The sequence below is a fragment of the Callorhinus ursinus genome, unplaced genomic scaffold, assembly GCF_003265705.2.
Source record: "Callorhinus ursinus isolate GAN/ISIS: 27379988/994484 unplaced genomic scaffold, GSC_fseal_2.0 scaffold39, whole genome shotgun sequence".
NCBI lineage: Eukaryota > Metazoa > Chordata > Mammalia > Carnivora > Otariidae > Callorhinus > Callorhinus ursinus.
The window spans coordinates 2,953,115-2,970,857 of record NW_027397101.1 but is presented as its reverse complement, the minus strand read 5'-3'; the positions used below and the strand labels follow the sequence as shown (position 1 = coordinate 2,970,857).

The 17,743-nt window shown below is 35.0% G+C and overlaps 1 protein-coding gene across 5 annotated transcripts in view; it reads left to right on the top strand.

The window, feature by feature from the left end:
* Nucleotides 1-17,743, top strand: part of AGTPBP1 (ATP/GTP binding carboxypeptidase 1) — a 161,054-nt gene that overhangs the window by 47,783 nt on the left and 95,528 nt on the right. For all 5 annotated transcript variants that reach the window (XM_025851632.2, XM_025851633.2, XM_073880686.1 and 2 more), the window contains exons 4-8: nt 6,585-6,652; nt 9,548-9,611; nt 10,035-10,181; nt 10,991-11,122; nt 13,390-13,483. In XM_025851632.2, the coding sequence (XP_025707417.1) occupies nt 6,585-6,652; nt 9,548-9,611; nt 10,035-10,181; nt 10,991-11,122; nt 13,390-13,483 (505 nt within the window). The remainder of the gene's footprint in view (nt 1-6,584; nt 6,653-9,547; nt 9,612-10,034; nt 10,182-10,990; nt 11,123-13,389; nt 13,484-17,743) is intronic.

Below are 17,743 nucleotides of genomic sequence, written 5' to 3'. Positions count from 1 at the left end.
CTCAATGAGATAGCACCTCACACCAGTCAGAATGGCTAAATTTAACAAGTCAGGAAACGACAGATGTTGGCGGGGATGCAGCGAAAGGGGAACCCTCCTACACTGTTGGTGGGAATGCAAGCTGGTGCAACCCCTCTGGAAAATAGTATGGAGGTTCCTCAAAGAGTTGAAAATAGAGCTACCATACGATCCAGCAATTGCACTACTGGGTATTTACCCCAAAGATACAAATGTAGGGATCCGAGGGGGTACGTGCACCCCAATGTTTATATCAGCAATGTCCACAATAGCCAAGCTGTGGAAAGAGCCAAGATGTCCATCGACAGATGAATGGATGAAGAAGAGGTGGTATATATACACAATGGAATATTATGCAGCCATCAAAAGGAATGAGATCTTGCCATTTGCAACGACGTGGATGGAGCTGGAGGGTGTTATGCTGAGTGAAATAAGTCAATCAGAGAAAGACATGTATCATATGACCTCACTGATATGAGGAATTCTTAATCTCAGGAAACACTGAGGGTTGTTGGAATGGTGGGGGGTGGGAGGGAATGGGTGACTGGGTGATAGACATTGGGGAGGGTATGTGCTATGGTGAGTGCTGTGAATTTTGCAAGACTGATGATTCACAGATCTGTACTTCTGAAACAAATAATGCAATATATGTTGAAAAAAAAAAGATAGCAAGAAGGGAAGAATGAAGGGGAGTAAGTCGGAGGGGGAGACGAACCATGAGAGACGATGGACTCTCAAAAACAAACTGAGGGTTCTAGACGGGAGGGGAGTGGGGGGATGGGTTAGCCTGGTGATGGGTATTAAAGAGGGCACATTCTTCATGGAGCACTGGGTGTTATGCACAAACAATGAATCATGGAACACTACATCAAAAACTAATGATGTAATGTATGGTGATTAACATAACAATAAAAAATTATAAAAAAAAGTAATGGAAATGAAGTGAAATTTTCTCGGGAGGAGGTGTAGAGGGAGACAGTTGAGATTTGTGTTCTGGGAACTGTCTCCATTTCGTATTTTGCTACAATAGAGTACTGTGAAAATGATAAAGTTCATTCATTTTTATGATTTTTATGTCCTCCTGATGAATTTACCCTCTTATCATTATGGATTGTTCGTCTTTATCTCTAGTAATTTTCTTTACCTTGATGTTTATTCTGTCTGATAATAATAGTATAGCCCCTCCAGCTTTCTTTTTTTTTTTTTTAAGATTTTATTTGTTTATTTGCCGGAGACAGACACAGCGAAAGAGGGAATAGAAGAAGCAGGGGGAGCGGGAGAGGGAGAAGCAGGCTTCCCAATGGGCTCTGTCCCCGGACCCTGGGATCCTGACCTGAGTTGAAGGCAGATGCTTAACAACTGAGCCACCCAGGCGCCCCCCTCTCCAGCTTTCTTATGCTTGTTGTTTGCATTATTAGCTTTTCCCTTTCGTTTCCTTCTAACCTATTTGTATTTTTGAATCTGAAAGTGTGTCTTGTACATAGCACATTGACATTCTCTTTTAATTTGAGCATTTAGTTTGATAACTTTTAATATTATGATTGGACTTAGATCTACAGTTACTTGTTTTCTGTTTGTCCTTTCTGGTTTTATTTCTTGTTTCTCATTGCCCTGCGTTCTTTTGTATTTATTTGAACAATTTTTAGAATTCCATTTTAATTTACCTATTGACTTTTTAGTTATACCCATTTGCATTTGTTAAAAGTCATTTCTCTGGAGATCACAATAAACAATCATTAACTTTACACTTTGCTTAGAATTAATAGTGTAATCTCGTACGAAATTTAGAGACCTTGGAACCTTACATATCCATTTATATTTACTATTCTTTAGCTATAGTTGTGATATGTATCACATCTATGTACATTATAAACTTTAAAAGACAGTTTTTGCTTTAGGCAGTCATGTGTATTTTAAAGACGTTAAGAAGAAAAAAAGTAGTTTTTATATTTACTCACATATTTACTATTCCTGAAGCTCTTTTTTCTTTGCCAAAGATATGAGGTTGATCTGGCATAATTTCCCTTTAGCCTACAGAATTTCCTTTGGCATTTCTAGTGGACAGGTGTGCTGTGGAAGAATTTTTTTTTTATCTGACAATGGATTTATTTCACCTAATTCTTGAGGGATGTTTTTAATGGGTGTAGAATTCTGTGTTGATGGTGTTGTCCTTCAGCACTATAAAGTGCATGTAAAACAGTCCTTCCACTATTTTGTGGCCTCCATAATTTCAAAGGAGATGTCTGCTATTTTTGAATCTTTGTTTTCTAAAAGTTATGTGTCATTTTTCTCTTGTTGAGTTCATGATTTTCCATTAGTTTTGGTTTTCAGAGGTTTGCATGTAGTTTTGTTTGTATTTATCCTGCTTGGAATTTGTGAGCATCTCGAATCTGTAAATTTGTGTCTTTTATCAATTTTAGGAAATTTTTTTATCAAAATTCTTTTCTTCCTCATTCTCTTTTCTTTTGGTATATTATTATACATATGTTAGACTTTTGGAGATTGTTTCAGAGGTCCTTGAGGCTCCTATTTTTCTTTTTCCTTTTTTTTTTTTTAAGATTTTATTTACTTAATAGAGAAAGAGTGAGAGAGAGCACAAGCAGGGGGAGAGGCAGAGGGAGAAGGAGAAGCAGACTCCCTGCTGAGCAGGGAGCCCCATGCAGGGCTCGATCCCAGGACCCTGGGATCATGACCTGAGCTGAAGACAGACGCTTAACTGACTGAGCCACCCAGGCAATGTGAGGCTCCTATTTTTCAATCTTAATACTTTCTGTTACTGAGATTGGATAATTTCTCTTTTTCTGTGTTCAGGCTCACTGCCTTTTTCCTCTGCATTCTGCCATTATGTCTATCTGATATTTATTTCACATATTGTATTTTTCTTTTCTAAAATGTGCATTTGGTTCTTTTTTATACTTTTTATTTTTCTGTCTTGTGATTTCTTATCTTTTTGTTCATAGTGAGCTTATTTTCCTTAATGTAATTGAACGTAATTATAATACCTGCTTTAAAATTCTTGCCTCTTAGAACATTTAGATTATTGAAGGTGTTGAAGAAAGCACGTAGTGGTATAAGAACTGGGAAGGACTGTTTTAGAAAAGCCAACAGAGGAAGCATTATCAGCAATGTTAAGTAACATAGAGAGGTTAGTTAAAATAAAGATCTTTTTGATTTGACAATTAATAAATTATTGGCCACAACAAGAGCATTTTCAAGTGGCGGAATTAGAAGGAAGATTGCATTATGCTGTAATGTCAGTGGCAAATGAAATAATGACAGGGCGTGTAGACTTTCTGTCATGGGGGGAGTTTCACTGAGAAACCAGAAGGAAATAGAGGAGGAGGCAAGTTAAAATAAGGTTTGTTATATATGTGTGAAAACAGAAAACAGTATGTGGGTAGAGGTTGAAGCCATAGGTTTAGAAGTAGGTAGAAAGGATGGCATTTAAAACATAGTAGAAACGACACATCCCCTTTCCCTCCTCAAGACTGGAAAAAGGAATGCAGAATCGTCAAGGATTGGGTACATGAGTGTATGGAACTTGGTCATTGTTTTATAGGATTTTATCTGTGGTTGACTGATCACTTTGTCTCAATTCACTGAGGGAAATGTAGATGCTGAAAGTTGGGAACAGAGGTCCAGAGATTGAGAGCAAAGGTTGAGAACTGGCACACATTTTGGAATAGCTGTGGGCTATGGTAGGGCAGATGTTGATGGCTGAGAGTTGAGATAAGTGAAAACAGTAGTTTTGTGTTTCCAAATGAGGATGGAAATGGTGAATTTTTTGGTGGTAAAAATCTTAAACTTAGGAGAAGAAATTCTTGTGGCCTTATTTTTACTGTGATGTAGGAATAGAGAATGTGCATTTTAGCCTTTACTTAATTACAAGCGTTCACAGGAGGATGTTTAAGAGGTGAACCTTGGAATCCAAGCGGTGTATGTCTAAAACTGATTTTGCGGGAAAACAGCACTACCACTGATGAGTTAGAAGTTTCCATGAAAGGGACAGTGAGGCTTCCCTAATTTTTAGAAAGCAAAGAGGAATAGGAGTATTAGAAGGCTGTGGTCTGAGAGTGGGAGGTTGGAGGTTAAGATTTCAGAGGTAGGGCAATTTGAGGTCTGAGAATTGAGAGGGTTGATAAATTGGAGCACAGGGGGAAGGGTTTTGTTGTTACATGGTCAAGAAGCTATGCAGCTAGGTATTTGAATGAATCATCCACATTGACATTGAAGTCTTCTTAGATGATGACAGAGTCTAGAGTAGCGTAGAAAACTGTAGTGGCTAATTTTCATTTAGTGTGAGGAGTAAACTACATGATCGTGGATGTTATAATGGGAGTTTTTGATTTGTTCCATGAAGGTGAAAAAATAATGGTTTGTTTAGTGGAGGAGATCTCAGTCTTCTGACTTTCTGTGTGATTAATATTGAAAAATCATTTGGCTTTAACATTAAATCAGTTGTCTTGTTTAAAATGTTAAGAGTGCATTGTGGATAGTTAAACGATATTTATTTTACAGCTTCATACTTACTGATGGAGGCAGTTGGGCCAGGGAAATGATGAAAGGTCAGGAGAGGAATCACTTTTAAAAAAGGAATTGGGTTTTACAAATATTAATGAGTTTCCCCTTTTTTTATAGGTAAAGAAATTTGTCATTCTTTTAAGCATTAGTAATTATGGCAACAGGGTGTAGAGATGAACTGTTTTAGATCTTTAGATCATTTATGCAATGTGTTTAGAAAGATTGTAAGGTGTTTGTCAGTTTTACAAAGTTCATTATCTGGACCCAAGATGATGCATGATAGCATGAGATTGTTGTTTTAAAGAAAAATATGATTTCTAATCTCTGTTTTTATTTTCTAGGTAGTTACTGATAGTTGTCACAAATAATATTATACTGTAACTTCTCTGAGCACATTTGTCCCTTTAATAACTTCTAATTTAGAATAACCTGATTTTCAGCTGGATATCAGACTGAAGATTTTTTTTCTGAGATTTTGTGACTCCTATTCTTATATACTTCATGTTCTTGTGAAATTGTAAATGTGTAATTTGTATGTGTCAAAACTATACCACATATGGATTTTTGTTTATTTGTAATGGAAGTTGAACAGGATTTTGCTTTGGGCAGAAGTGTGATGTTCTAAAGGCCTAGCCTGACTTTTTCCCCCTCCCCCCATCAGGGCTTCATTCGACTTCATTCATTCTGGTCTTAGACTGCTTGATTATCTCTGTGTAGAAAAAATTTGGTAGTATCAATCTCTTGAACTTTATTGTGTAATGTGTGTAATGTGTGCTGTGTTGAGAATAGATTGTGTTCTGTTTTTAAAATCTTGAAGTGTGAAAGAAATGGCATTGTCATCCTATATTAGAAGAATTTCTGGCACTAATATTCAGGTGTGAAACAGTTGGAGAGGGTTAACAAGTCTCTTGTACAACAGTCCTGCCTAAAAGAATGATTTCTGTGGCTCTTTTAGAAATACATGAAATCAATGAAAGACTGTAAGCTTTGGGTTCAGAAACACCTGGGTCACCTGTTCTCTTTCACTTACCTGCTCAATGACTTTGTGCAGGTTTCTTCTCCTTTCTGAACTCAAATTTCTGGTCTATGAAAAGAGTAATTATCCTCCTGGAGGGTTAAAGTAAATCATAAATGAGGTAATATATAGGTCAAGTACATATAATTTGTATGTGATCTACCTAAGTGTTGGCCAAGGATCTACCTTTCTTGTCTTGTTAATCAAAGGAAAAGAAGAGTGGAGAAGCTCTAGAAACCTTTAAATAGTAGAAAAATTTAGGGGCGCCTGGGTGGCTCAGTCGGTTAAGCGGCTGGCTGCCTTCGGCTCAGGTCATGATCCCAGGGTCCTGGGATCGAGCCCCGCATCGGGCTCCCTGCTCAGCGGGGAGCCTGCTTCTCCCTCTCCTTCTGCCTGCCTCTCTGCCTACTTGTTCTCTCTCTGTATCTCTCTGCCAAATAAATAAAAAATAAAATCTTTAAAAAAAATAGTAGAAAAATTTATAGTTTCTCCCCACCCCATCTCAGATGAAAGGGCTTATCTGGGTGATCTGGTCTACAGATTCTTGGCAGAAGAAGCAAGTTTTGTTTGTTCCTTAGTTTTTATTTTTGTGTAATTCAGAATTTTAAAATAGTATTAATTCAGTAAAAACATTTGAAAATAGTACTAGGTTTTTGTTTTCACCAATTTTGATGAAATATTTTCTAGTTTTAGTTGTAAAGATAATAAAGAGGCCTGCCATTACCACCTCCTACCTCACCACTAGTTCTGGTACTCATACTGTATTGCTGATTTTAAGATTATAGATGGATTGACAGGGATCCATCTAGTTCATGATATGAGATGTGATTAAATGCAAGGAAGGGCTTGTAAACTGAGATCTGGAAGTTCCCACCCAGTAGAATTAGCAACATCAGAGGGAGGAACATCTAAAAACCAATTTAGAATGTTTGCTAGACCAATGGAGTCATGTTGATTCTACATTAGCTATAGAATTAAGCTATATGTAATTTTTTCTTGTTTTAGAAGAAAACTTTTTTATACCTTTCAGAAAAAACAAGGAGAGAAATGACAGCCAAAGGTTCTACAGGAATGGAAGTTCTGCTGTCAACCCTAGAGGTAAATCACTGGCAGGCTTTAATTTTGTAACTGTAATACCATCTAGTAGAAGAAAAAAATGTATATATGAAGTATAAAATTTTTATCCTAGAGGTAAAGCTAATGAATGGAAGTTAGTTTTATGTTTTAAATTATCACTTGGGATGGTGACAGAAACATTCTAATATATATTAGGTAAACCTCTAAGTATATTTCCCTATGATTGTAATGATAACCATATTTTAAATTTTAACGTGCCATTCTAATTGGTAATACAAAATAAAGCATTAGCTGGAAATAAATCTTTAAAATAAATGATTGATATTGGAAATTCTCATTTATTGTATTGTTTTAGATGATATATGTTTGTGATTCAGTTTACTACATATATTGGTTGAATAACTATATTATGTTGGTAACAGTTAAATTTCTATCCCAGTGTGAAATTTCTGGGTGGATCAGCAGGATATATTCAGAATCAGGATTTTAAATTTTATTCAGTGCTGTGTTAAGAACAGGAAGTGAGTTTGTTGTATACCTTAAACTTACATAGTATTATAAGTCAAACTATATCTCAATAGAACTGGAAAAAAAAAGAACAGGGCGTTAATTCATATTTTTGATAGGAATTACTTCCTATTAAAAATGATACAAGATGTCATTTTTCCCTAAATCTGTCAGTTTAAAGTAATCTCAGTAAAAATACCAACAGTTTTGTTTCTAAAGTTCAATGAGAAAATAAGAGTAGAAAGGATGTTTCTGAAAAAGAAAAGAGAAAGGACTAGCTGCACCAAATACCAGAGAACATTATATAAAACTTTAGTAATTTAAATAGTTTAGAAATTGTGCCTTAGTAATAGACATCAATATAGCATCATTGTAGCAGAATGGAAAGTCCAAAAATAAATTAAAATCATATGGCAATTTAAAACCACTTAAGAAAGGTAGCATTTCAGATCAGTGAAAACTGGAGTGATTATTTATTAAGTGGAGCTGGGACAGATTGGTAGCCACTTAGAAAAGAATAGTGGATCCTTACTTCTACACCGAAGTAAATTCTGTATCTATAGCAAAGATTTAAGCATGGAAAATAAAATCATAATACTAGAGGAAGTAATAGAAATTTTTAAATAATCTTAAAACAGGGAAGGGTGTTCTAATATGAACAAAGACCCAGAAGCTATAAAAGAGAAAAGATTGATAAATTCAATTATATTAACTAAAGCGCGTGGGAAAAAAAACACCATAGACACTTGGCAAACTGAGGAAAAAATGTTTCAACTTGTATAATTTCTTTAACATATAAAGAACTTTTACAAATCAGTAAGGAAAAATTAAATCAATAGACATTGATTTAAATGTGTAGACATTATGGACAGTTCCCAGGGAAAGAAATGCAAATGGCACTTGAGATTGAACACCATTCGTTTGTTTGCTTTATCACAATTTATTGAGGTCAGCAGGGGTGGGAGGTAGTGAATTATGTATGGGAGACTTGTCTGGGTAAGGCCTAGAGATAACAGTGCAGCTTCCATTCAGGTTCCAATGGCCTGAGCTCAGTCATATGGCCCAAACCTAATTACAAAAGGGCTGGAAAATGTGGTTTGGCTGTGTACCCAGGAAGAAGATGAGACCTGTTTGCCAGACACAAGCAGTATTCTGCCACAGTTCACTCTTCTCTTTAACACATGTCTGTCCCTCTCATTCTTCCAAATTCCTCTCTAGTGAGTTGATGGTCCAATAAGTGGAATACCTCCAATGCTGAGACAAGGGTTTCTGGTTAATGTGTAATCCTCTAACTGGTCTGGATATGGCTTTTTGGCTCCATTAATCTATAAGCTAAAATGGTGAAGTGGAGACAACACTCACTCCCTTTTGGAAAGGGGAAGAATAAGGGTCCCATGCCAGTTTACCGATACATAACAATTCTCAAATTCCTCTGTATAAACATTTAAAATTCCTATACTTTGGGGGTGAGGCAGTTCCTTAAATAGGCCATAATTCTGCTTCTCTGTGGTTTTCTTTATCCAGGCATTGCTTTTAATAAGAGAGATGTAACCAAAGTACAGTGTTTAAACATTTTCTCTTACTAGATTGGTTATCGAGACTTTGGGAAATAGTTACTCTTCTACATTGTTGGTGGGAGTGTAAATTACTCCATGAACAATTTAGTAAATGCCCATATTCTTTGACCCAGAAATTCTAGGAATTTATCCCATATGGAGACGTACTTGATTCTGTATAAACATGTTAATTTCTTGTTGCAGTTTTTTAGTAGCAAAAGATTAAAACAAATATTCCATTGGTAGGTGACTGGTTTCATAAACAATGGCATAGCCATATGATGGATAGAATCCATATGGTAGCCCTTAAAAAAGGGTGAAGAAATTATTTATTGATACATAAAAATGTCAATATAAAATAGTATCCATAGGGCACTACCATTTGGAGAAATAAATCTGTATATGCACATATATTTACATGGATTTCTTTCATGTGTGCACATTATCTTTGGCTGGATACACAACCAACTGATAATGCAGTTGGCTTCTGAGAGGGGAGCTAGGTGACTGGGTGGTCACCATATATACATTGTAGTGCTTTTTACATTTTGATTCATTTATTTGGGTTATCTATTGGGTAGAAGATGATAAATTCAAATGACAAATTAATTCCTCTTGTAATAGTGTTGATACTAAGAAAACAATAGCTCAGATGACTTGCAAAACATTTTCAAGGGCAAGAAGAAACTACTGAAGTGGTAAGTGAGAATAGTGCCAGCCCAAATACATTTGTCCTTAGGGAAATTGGAAGGGCCATTTGTAAAAATACAGGTAGTTCACAGCAGGAACAGAAAAGGTTTGGGAATCACAGATTTACAATGGTTTAATACAGCAAATAAACTATTTATTTCAGAACACGAAAGATCTTCAAACTACACTTAATATCTTAAGCATTCTTGTTGAGCTGGTGTCAGCTGGTAAGTTTTTGTTTTCTTTGGTCTAATTTCCGTTTGTAAACAGTGATCAACAATGTATCATGTGTACTTTATTTGGAATTTTCTGATACTTCTATAGAAGCTATTCTGAGTATCAGAATTTGGAAACTGAAATGTCATACTCTTATTGTTGCTTTGTTTTTGATTTGAGGGGTCTTCCAGGATCCCTCAAACCACCCCAAAACCCATTTTCAGAGCCTTGAATGTAGAATTTTGGCATCACTTGTGTTTACCCTCTTTGCTATTTTCTAACTAAAGTACTAATGAAATAAAAAAAAATTGATTTTGAGGTGTTTGATTTCAGAAGTCATCATTTGAAATATTGAATGCTAACAAGTTGTGATGTCTAATATTTTATGGGAGGATTTGCTGTTTAAACAATTAAAAACAATTTTTTTTTTTTAGGTGGAGGTCGAAGAGCAAGTTTCTTGGTCACCAAAGGTGGTTCACAGATACTGTTGCAGCTACTTATGAATGCCAGCAAAGAATCTCCCCCGAATGAGGAGTTGATGGTACAGATTCATTCTATTCTTGCAAAGATTGGACCTAAAGGTGAGGGCTCCACTTGTGTTTTTATCTTAGAACTATTTGTGACATTGATTCTGTTTGCCTTGAAATTTGGTAAATTTTGAAAATCTAACGTGGTACTGCTTTTTCTTGATCTTAGTCATGGACTCCTTTTTACAGTCAGCTAGTGGCCTGCAAAGTTGAGGATACTAAATTTATGAGGAATTCTGTTACATAGACTGGAAAAAAGGAAGAAAAATATCAGAATCACAAGTGTGTCACTGTTTGTGTGCTTGCATGTGTGTGTGTGTGTAAAGGATATATATTGTTGAAGTTGGAAGGAGGGAATATGGATGGGAATGCTTTGAGGAACATGGAGGTAAAATGTGTTTGCTTTTCATTAATAGTCATATTTGTATTGCACAGTCTCAATGCTTAAAAAGCTTATGATCTAGTCAAGACCAAAAGAGATATAAAAAATTGTAGGACCGATTATTACAAAAGTAAGACATGCAAAATGTTAAAAAATACAGATCAAGAAAACATGGGATTTGAAACAAGGAGAAAGCTGATTTAGATTAGGTTAACAGAGAAAGGCATCCTGGGAATAGAACCCAAGTTCAGTTTATAATTGTCTAGCTACACAGATTAAAATGATTCTCTAAACTCTTAGAATAGTGTTTATTTAAGAGTTCTGCCATTGCTTTGTGGCATACATATGAGCTTTTAAACTTTGAAGTATTTGGTTAAAATGCTTATTCTAAAAAGTGTGTATGTGTGTATATAGTTTATGACATTTCCATTTTCATTCAAAAGTTATACATGAATAAATTGTGTTCATTTTTTTAAAACAGACAAAAAATTTGGAGTGAAAGCTAGAATTAATGGAGCTCTGAATATAACCCTGAATTTGGTCAAACAGAATTTGCAGAATCATCGCTTGGTTTTGCCTTGTCTTCAGCTTTTACGAGTATATTCTGCCAACTGTAAGTATTTTAGAGCACCTTTCAGTTAACTCAGTGTTGTCAGGTTATACAAAATGAAAATGTAAAAGTACCTGAACTCCATAGAGCTCTAAAAATTGTTGACAAGAAAAGAGAATATGTAATATGACTCTTTGTAACTCCTAACCCCACCACCACAAAAGTGATGTGGGGTAAGAAGGTGAATTGATAAAATCTTGAGAATTCTCATTTCCTGCAGTTTGTAAAAGCTTGTAGTGAAGGGGATGAGTAACAGCCCGTGGAAAGATGTGGAAGAACAGGAGGGTATCAGCAGGAAAAACTGCTGCGCCTATTTGGATTTTCACAGGTGAGAGGAAAGCTGAGAAGGAAGGCATGTGGAAGCATAGTCACCTGGAGTTAATTATGTTCAGCAATCGATAGGAAGTAGCAGAACAGAAAAAAAAAATAGTACAACAGCCTCTGAGGAAGCTGGAGAGAAGAGAGATCACGGAGAAATTGTTTCCTCACACACATATATACTCTCTAATACTAGGTCCCAAACCTAGGTGCTGTGAAGTTCCTTTCTATTTCCACTATGGGATTGGAGTGGTTAACAAGACATCTGAAATTGAAGTTGTGGGGAGTACATGATATTGCAGAATAATGGTATTCAAAGTGGTAGAGATGTGGGGTTATATATATATGTGTGTGCGTGTGTATGTATAAAATTTTATGTATGTATATGATTATTTATCTGTATTTATACTTTGACAGTATGGCTAAAGGTGAGCTCATAGGAAAATAGCTTTGACCACTTAAATAATTAACACTTATGTAATTAAAAAGAATAGAAGGAAATGAATAAATTGGATATCTAACCAAAGAAGTTAGGAAAGGAGGAATAAACACAAGGAAAGCAGAGGAATGTAGAGGAAAAAAGAATACATTAGAAAAAAGCCCCAGTTGATTTAAGAAATGAAATGATTGGATTAAAAATAAAATAATACTGTAATGGTGATGTAATGGGACAGATGGTAGCTATGTTTGTGGTGAACATAGCATAATGTATAAACTTGTCAAACTACTAAGTTGCACACCTGAAACTAATGTAACATTGTGTGTCAACTATACTCAAATAAAATTAAAAACTAAATAAAACAGATAAACCATTGAATTCCCCAATTAAGGAAAAAGGAAGACCGCACAGAGATAAAATTAGAAGGGATAATGGAAAAATAGATACAGAGGAAATTAAAATCCTACAAGACTTTAGCTTACATTTTTGGTGGCATCTTACTGAATTTACCACTAGAAGGCTAGTAAATTGTTTATGATTTTTAAAATATATTTGTTCAGAATTGAAAATTATTAGGCACAATTTCCTGGTTGGGTAATTGTTTGCATATTCTGTGTGAAACTCTACAGTTGTTACCTCTTTCTCCACAGCTGCTTTAGCCAAGGTCCTCATCACCTCCCACCTGGACCACAGCCTGCTACCATGTCTCTCAAATCTGTCACAGTGCTGTGACATCTGACTTGTATTAAAATGCATGTCTGATTGGTTGTTCCTTTTGGGCAATTCCCTGTAGTTGAAAGAACAAACAACTTCTAGGGCTCTATAATTTGTTTACCTTCTTTTCCCACCTCATCTTTCCATTGATAAGCTTTTGTCTGATACTGTATGTTTTAATGTGTAACTTTATACCCATGATGTTCACTGACTCGGTTCGGTTTGCCATGTTATCTCTGTCTCTGGAGACATTTCCTTAGAGCAGCTCCTGCCCTAGCTAGCTCCTCTTCATTGGTAAAGAGTGAACCCAGGCTCAGTTTCTCCAGAGATACCTTCAGTTTCATTATGGACTTGGGACTCCATTCTGGTGTAACCTAAATAGCCTGCAAGTCTTAATCTATTTAGAAAGTAATTTAGTAATTATTTGTTTATTGTTTTTGTCACTCTCTATACTGCGTTCTCTGAGGGCCCACACTGTTTTTGTCTTTGAATCTCCATGACCTGGTATTTAAATTATTGAAGAAACAAACAGAGTTAACTTAAAACTCTTTTTTTTTTTAAGTAACATTTTGTTGTTTTATATAACTTCTTTCATAATCTCCCTGCAAGGTCATAAATAAAGCCAAACCCCCCCCCCCAAAACAATCGTCCTTTCAAGTGATTGGCTAGGGTAGGCTTTATGAGGGGCTTGGGTCTTCTAAAGAATTTGTGTATGTTTTCAGCTCTGTATCACCAAGAATACACATTTCTACTTGTTGAGGTTTTAAAATCATTTTACATCCTTTCCTCTGCCTCCTAGCTGTGAATTCAGTATCCTTAGGGAAAAATGGAGTTGTGGAGCTGCTGTTTAAAATCATCGGACCATTTAGTAAGAAGAATTCGGGTCTCATGAAGTGAGTAAATGCTTTGAGTATAAATAGAGGTGTATTTTTTGTTATTCTGGGCTTTATCATCTTAATCTGTGCAACAACAGGTTGAATTGTATTATATCTAGGGTCCTTTCTTAGTTCTTAAATAGTGATTTTATTATGATAAAGATTTTCTTCAATATAAAGTTTAATCTTCAGAGGTGTATCAAAATTAGAAAGCTTTACATTCATTGACTGTAGTGTTATGGAAATTTAGATGTCCAACATTCCTAGATAATATAAGAGGAAAATGATCATTGATAGAGTAGCATTCATTCAGAAACATTTATTGAATGCCTGCTATATTCCCTACCCAGGTTTGCAATCTTTTAATGAATGTACCCTTCATTCGCACAATTATCTGAATGTATTTTAAATTTATACATTTCTTTTTTGTCAAAATAATGTCATTCTTTTTCTTTTTTCTTATTTTAAATTATATATATATTACTATATATATATCTATTCATTTGTAAGTCTTTCAGCCTCAGAAAATTAAAGCAATTTCCAGTTATTTGGTTATATTTAGTATTTTTTTCTTAAGGCATATTAGAAGTCATTCTTTAAAAAAATATTTTGTGCAATTATTCAAAGATACCTAGAGTTTATATTATATTAGGATGAAATTATTTTGAATTAGGTTTATTAATCACTTATTTGATTCAGTAGTTATTAACATTCTGCTACTTTTGTTTCATTTATTTCCCCTCTATACTTTTATTTTTGCTCAGGTATTTTTAAGCAAATCCCAGATGTCATTCTCATATATAAGTTTGTGAAAAAAAAATCCGAATATATTTTATTTTTTCCCTGAATACTTCAGTATATAACTCTACTAAATAGCAACTTAAAAAATAACCATAATACTAAAATCATACTCAACCAAATTATTAATTCCTTAACATAACTAAAGTCCAGTATGTGTTCAATTTTCTCCTGTTGTCTCAGAGTGCCCTTGTATAATGGGTTTGTTTGAATCAGAATCCAAACAAGGTGCACACATTATTCCTCATCACATTTAGAAAATTTCCAAACCTACACAAAAATAGAATAGGGATGCCTGGGTGGCTCAGTCGGTTAAGTGGCTGCCTTTGGCTCAGGTCATGATCCCAGGGTCCTGGGATCGAGTCCCACGGTGGGCTCCCTGCTCAGCAGGGTGTCTGCTTCTCTGCCTCCTCTGTCTGCTGCTCCCCCTGTTTGTGCTCTCTCTCTGACAAATCAATAAATAAAATCTTAAAAAAAAATAGAATAATTACAGACCTACACAAAACTACAAGAGAACGGATAATACCCACCACCCAGTTTCATCAGTAACCAACATTGTGCCATTTTGATCTCAGTTTTTCCTTCCCTGTCCTTTCTTTTTTTTTTCTGGAGTATTTTGAAGCAAATATTGGCCATTACATTTGTTCTGTGAGTTCTTTAGTATGATCACTATCAGACACAACTTTTTTCTTTTAATGTTTGCAGAATATTGTTTCTTTGTCCAACAATATTAATAATCCCTTAATATCTAATATTTTCTGATTGTCTAAGAAATGTCTTCTTTACAGTTGGCTTGTTCCAGTCAGAATCCAGATAAGGTCTGTACATTTTATTTGATTGCTATGTCTTGTAATCTTTAAAAATCAATAACAGTTCCTCTATTTTGGGGTTCTATTTTATTTATTTGTTGAAAGACTTCGGTGATGTCTTGTAGATTGTCCCAACATTCTGGATTAAGATGACTGTATCCTGGGATCCTTTAACATGTAGGTATGTCCCTCGAATTTCCTGTAGACCCATAGAGCTGGAGGCTTGATTGGATTTGGGTTCCTTTTTTCTGGTCAAAAATATTTCATATGTGGTGCTGGTACTCTCTCTTGCACCACTTAAGATCACTGAGTTGAGGTGATCCCTTCACTTCTCACCTAATAATTTAGCAGTGTTTCGTGACATTGTCTAGATCCACTATTTCTTTAGGAGTTGCAGAATAGTGGCTTTTCTAATTTTCTCATTCTTTCTACTTTTATTAGTTGTGACTCTTTTGTGAGGAAGAACTTACCCACATCAAATATTTGTATTTGATTTTACAAATAAATTCAGAACATTTCCATTCTTTTCACTCTTCTTGAAATAAAGATCAGGGTGAAAAAAAAAGTCAAATATTTTAGCTTGTATCCCTTTTGAAAATGGGAGCTTACTTGCATATATATTTATTCATTTAATATTACTTGGTGGGATGTCTTAACTTTTTACTTATGTAAAGATCATACATAATCCTAGAACATCTGATGAAATGTAACAAAACAAAAAGCGATTATCACAAGTAAAACCGACTTACAGATTGGTGTAGTGTCGTGAGTAGGCTCTGGAGACAGAGAGACCTGGATTTGCATGTTAGCTCTGTCATTTACTGGCTCCAGGATACATAGTAGGTTACCTAACTTAAGCCATTGTCTCATGTCTATAAATAGTAGTATTAGCCCCTACATCAGAAGGTTGATGTGAGGATTTAATGAGATGATTCTTCTAATTAACATAATGCCTATGAATGCAATGTAATTAGTTTAGGTAAGTAATGTAGTAATGTGGCTGTGAATTAATTCTAGTTAGTACTAAAAGTATGTTCATTATTTTTAAAATTTATATACCAATTCTCCCCTTGACTCATAAAGTACTTTATAATTTATTTTTTATTTAGTGGTTATGATCTCATTCTTAGGGTCTATATTAAGCCTATTCTAACCAGTTACCAAATCTAGTATAAAGTTCCTGGGAGGAACAGAGCATTTCACAAGTGTCATTATAATATACAGTACGGGGATATATCCAAAATAGGCAGAAATCAGTGGGTCTAAACTCAGAAAGGAATAGTGCTATCTAAATTATCCCTTAAATTCCTTCCTGTATTTATATTTAAAAAAGAAAAACAAATTTTTTACTTTGTTTTTACTTTAATAAGAATAAAATATTCATTGACCAAATATCTATATCTTGATCTCTTTATCATTTTTAATAATCTTAGGGTCTCCCCCTTAATTAAAAAGTCTTGACATCTAAAACATTTGTTTTGCTGTTTTTCCTCCTCTGAAACAATGCCCTATGTTTAGTGGAATAAGGTTAGGGTTATTATTTATGTTTGAAGGGTGATGCTGCCCTTGAAGATTTCCTTTCCTTTCCAATTTTAGGTTTTGGATTTAAATACTGTTAATCCAGATGGAGGCAACCCAGGACATAATGGGTTCTTCTTGAATGTCCCCATAAGGATTGACCCTCCAATTTAAAGGAGCTATGACTTCATGAGTACCTGGAGCTGAAGCTTTTCTTCCTTCACTGCTCCTAAATGAATAAGCCACAGGATTATTATCATTATCAACAATGCCTTTTTAAGCCATTGTTGGTTGTATTATTCTGTGTGGGACTTAAGAAGATTGGAAAAATATGTGAGGAAGTATAAAATAGTGAAACTAAAAAATTCTATTCAATTAACATAATACAGACTGTGCATTTTGATAAATTTGTTATTCTAAAATTCTTTGGTAACTTTTACAAATTTGTACTGGCTTATACATGTCAGAGAATTTCAGAAATTTTTTTGTACTTAAGTTTTTAAAAAATACCTTTTAAATAAATTTTAGTGAAAATATCAAGTGACTTTGCACCAAACGTCATAATTTCTTTTCTTTTCTTTTTTTTAAGATTTTATTTATCTATTTGACAGAGAGAGAGAGAGCGCGAGTGAGCACAAGCATGGGGAGCTGTAGGCAGAGAGAGAGGGAGAAACAGGCTGCCTGCCAAGCAGAGAGCCCGACGCGGGGCTCGATCCCAGCACCCTGGGATCACAACCCGAGCCGAAGGCAGATACCCAGCTGACTGAGCCACCCAGGCACCCCTTCATAATTTCTTTTAATCTAGTGCAGCTGTGAAACAAGCATGATGAGTTTTGGAGTCAGAAAAAACTGGGTTCACATCCTAGTTTTGCCGGTGTTGAAGAATAAACATCAACCCAAAAGCATGTAGTTTAAGGATTAGAAACTGTCAGAAGCACTTTTATTTGGTTCAAATGTATTATAAACTACTACCAACCAGGGAGAAAGACTGTTTCTAAAAGTACTCTAAGATTTTTATAATTTTGAATAAAGGCTTAACTGTAGATGGGAAAATCCTATTAGTTCATAGCAAGTGATTGCATCCGAGTGATTGTATTTTCTTCCTAGGGGTATCGTAACAAAGTACCTAGTACAAATTTGGTGGCTTAAAATT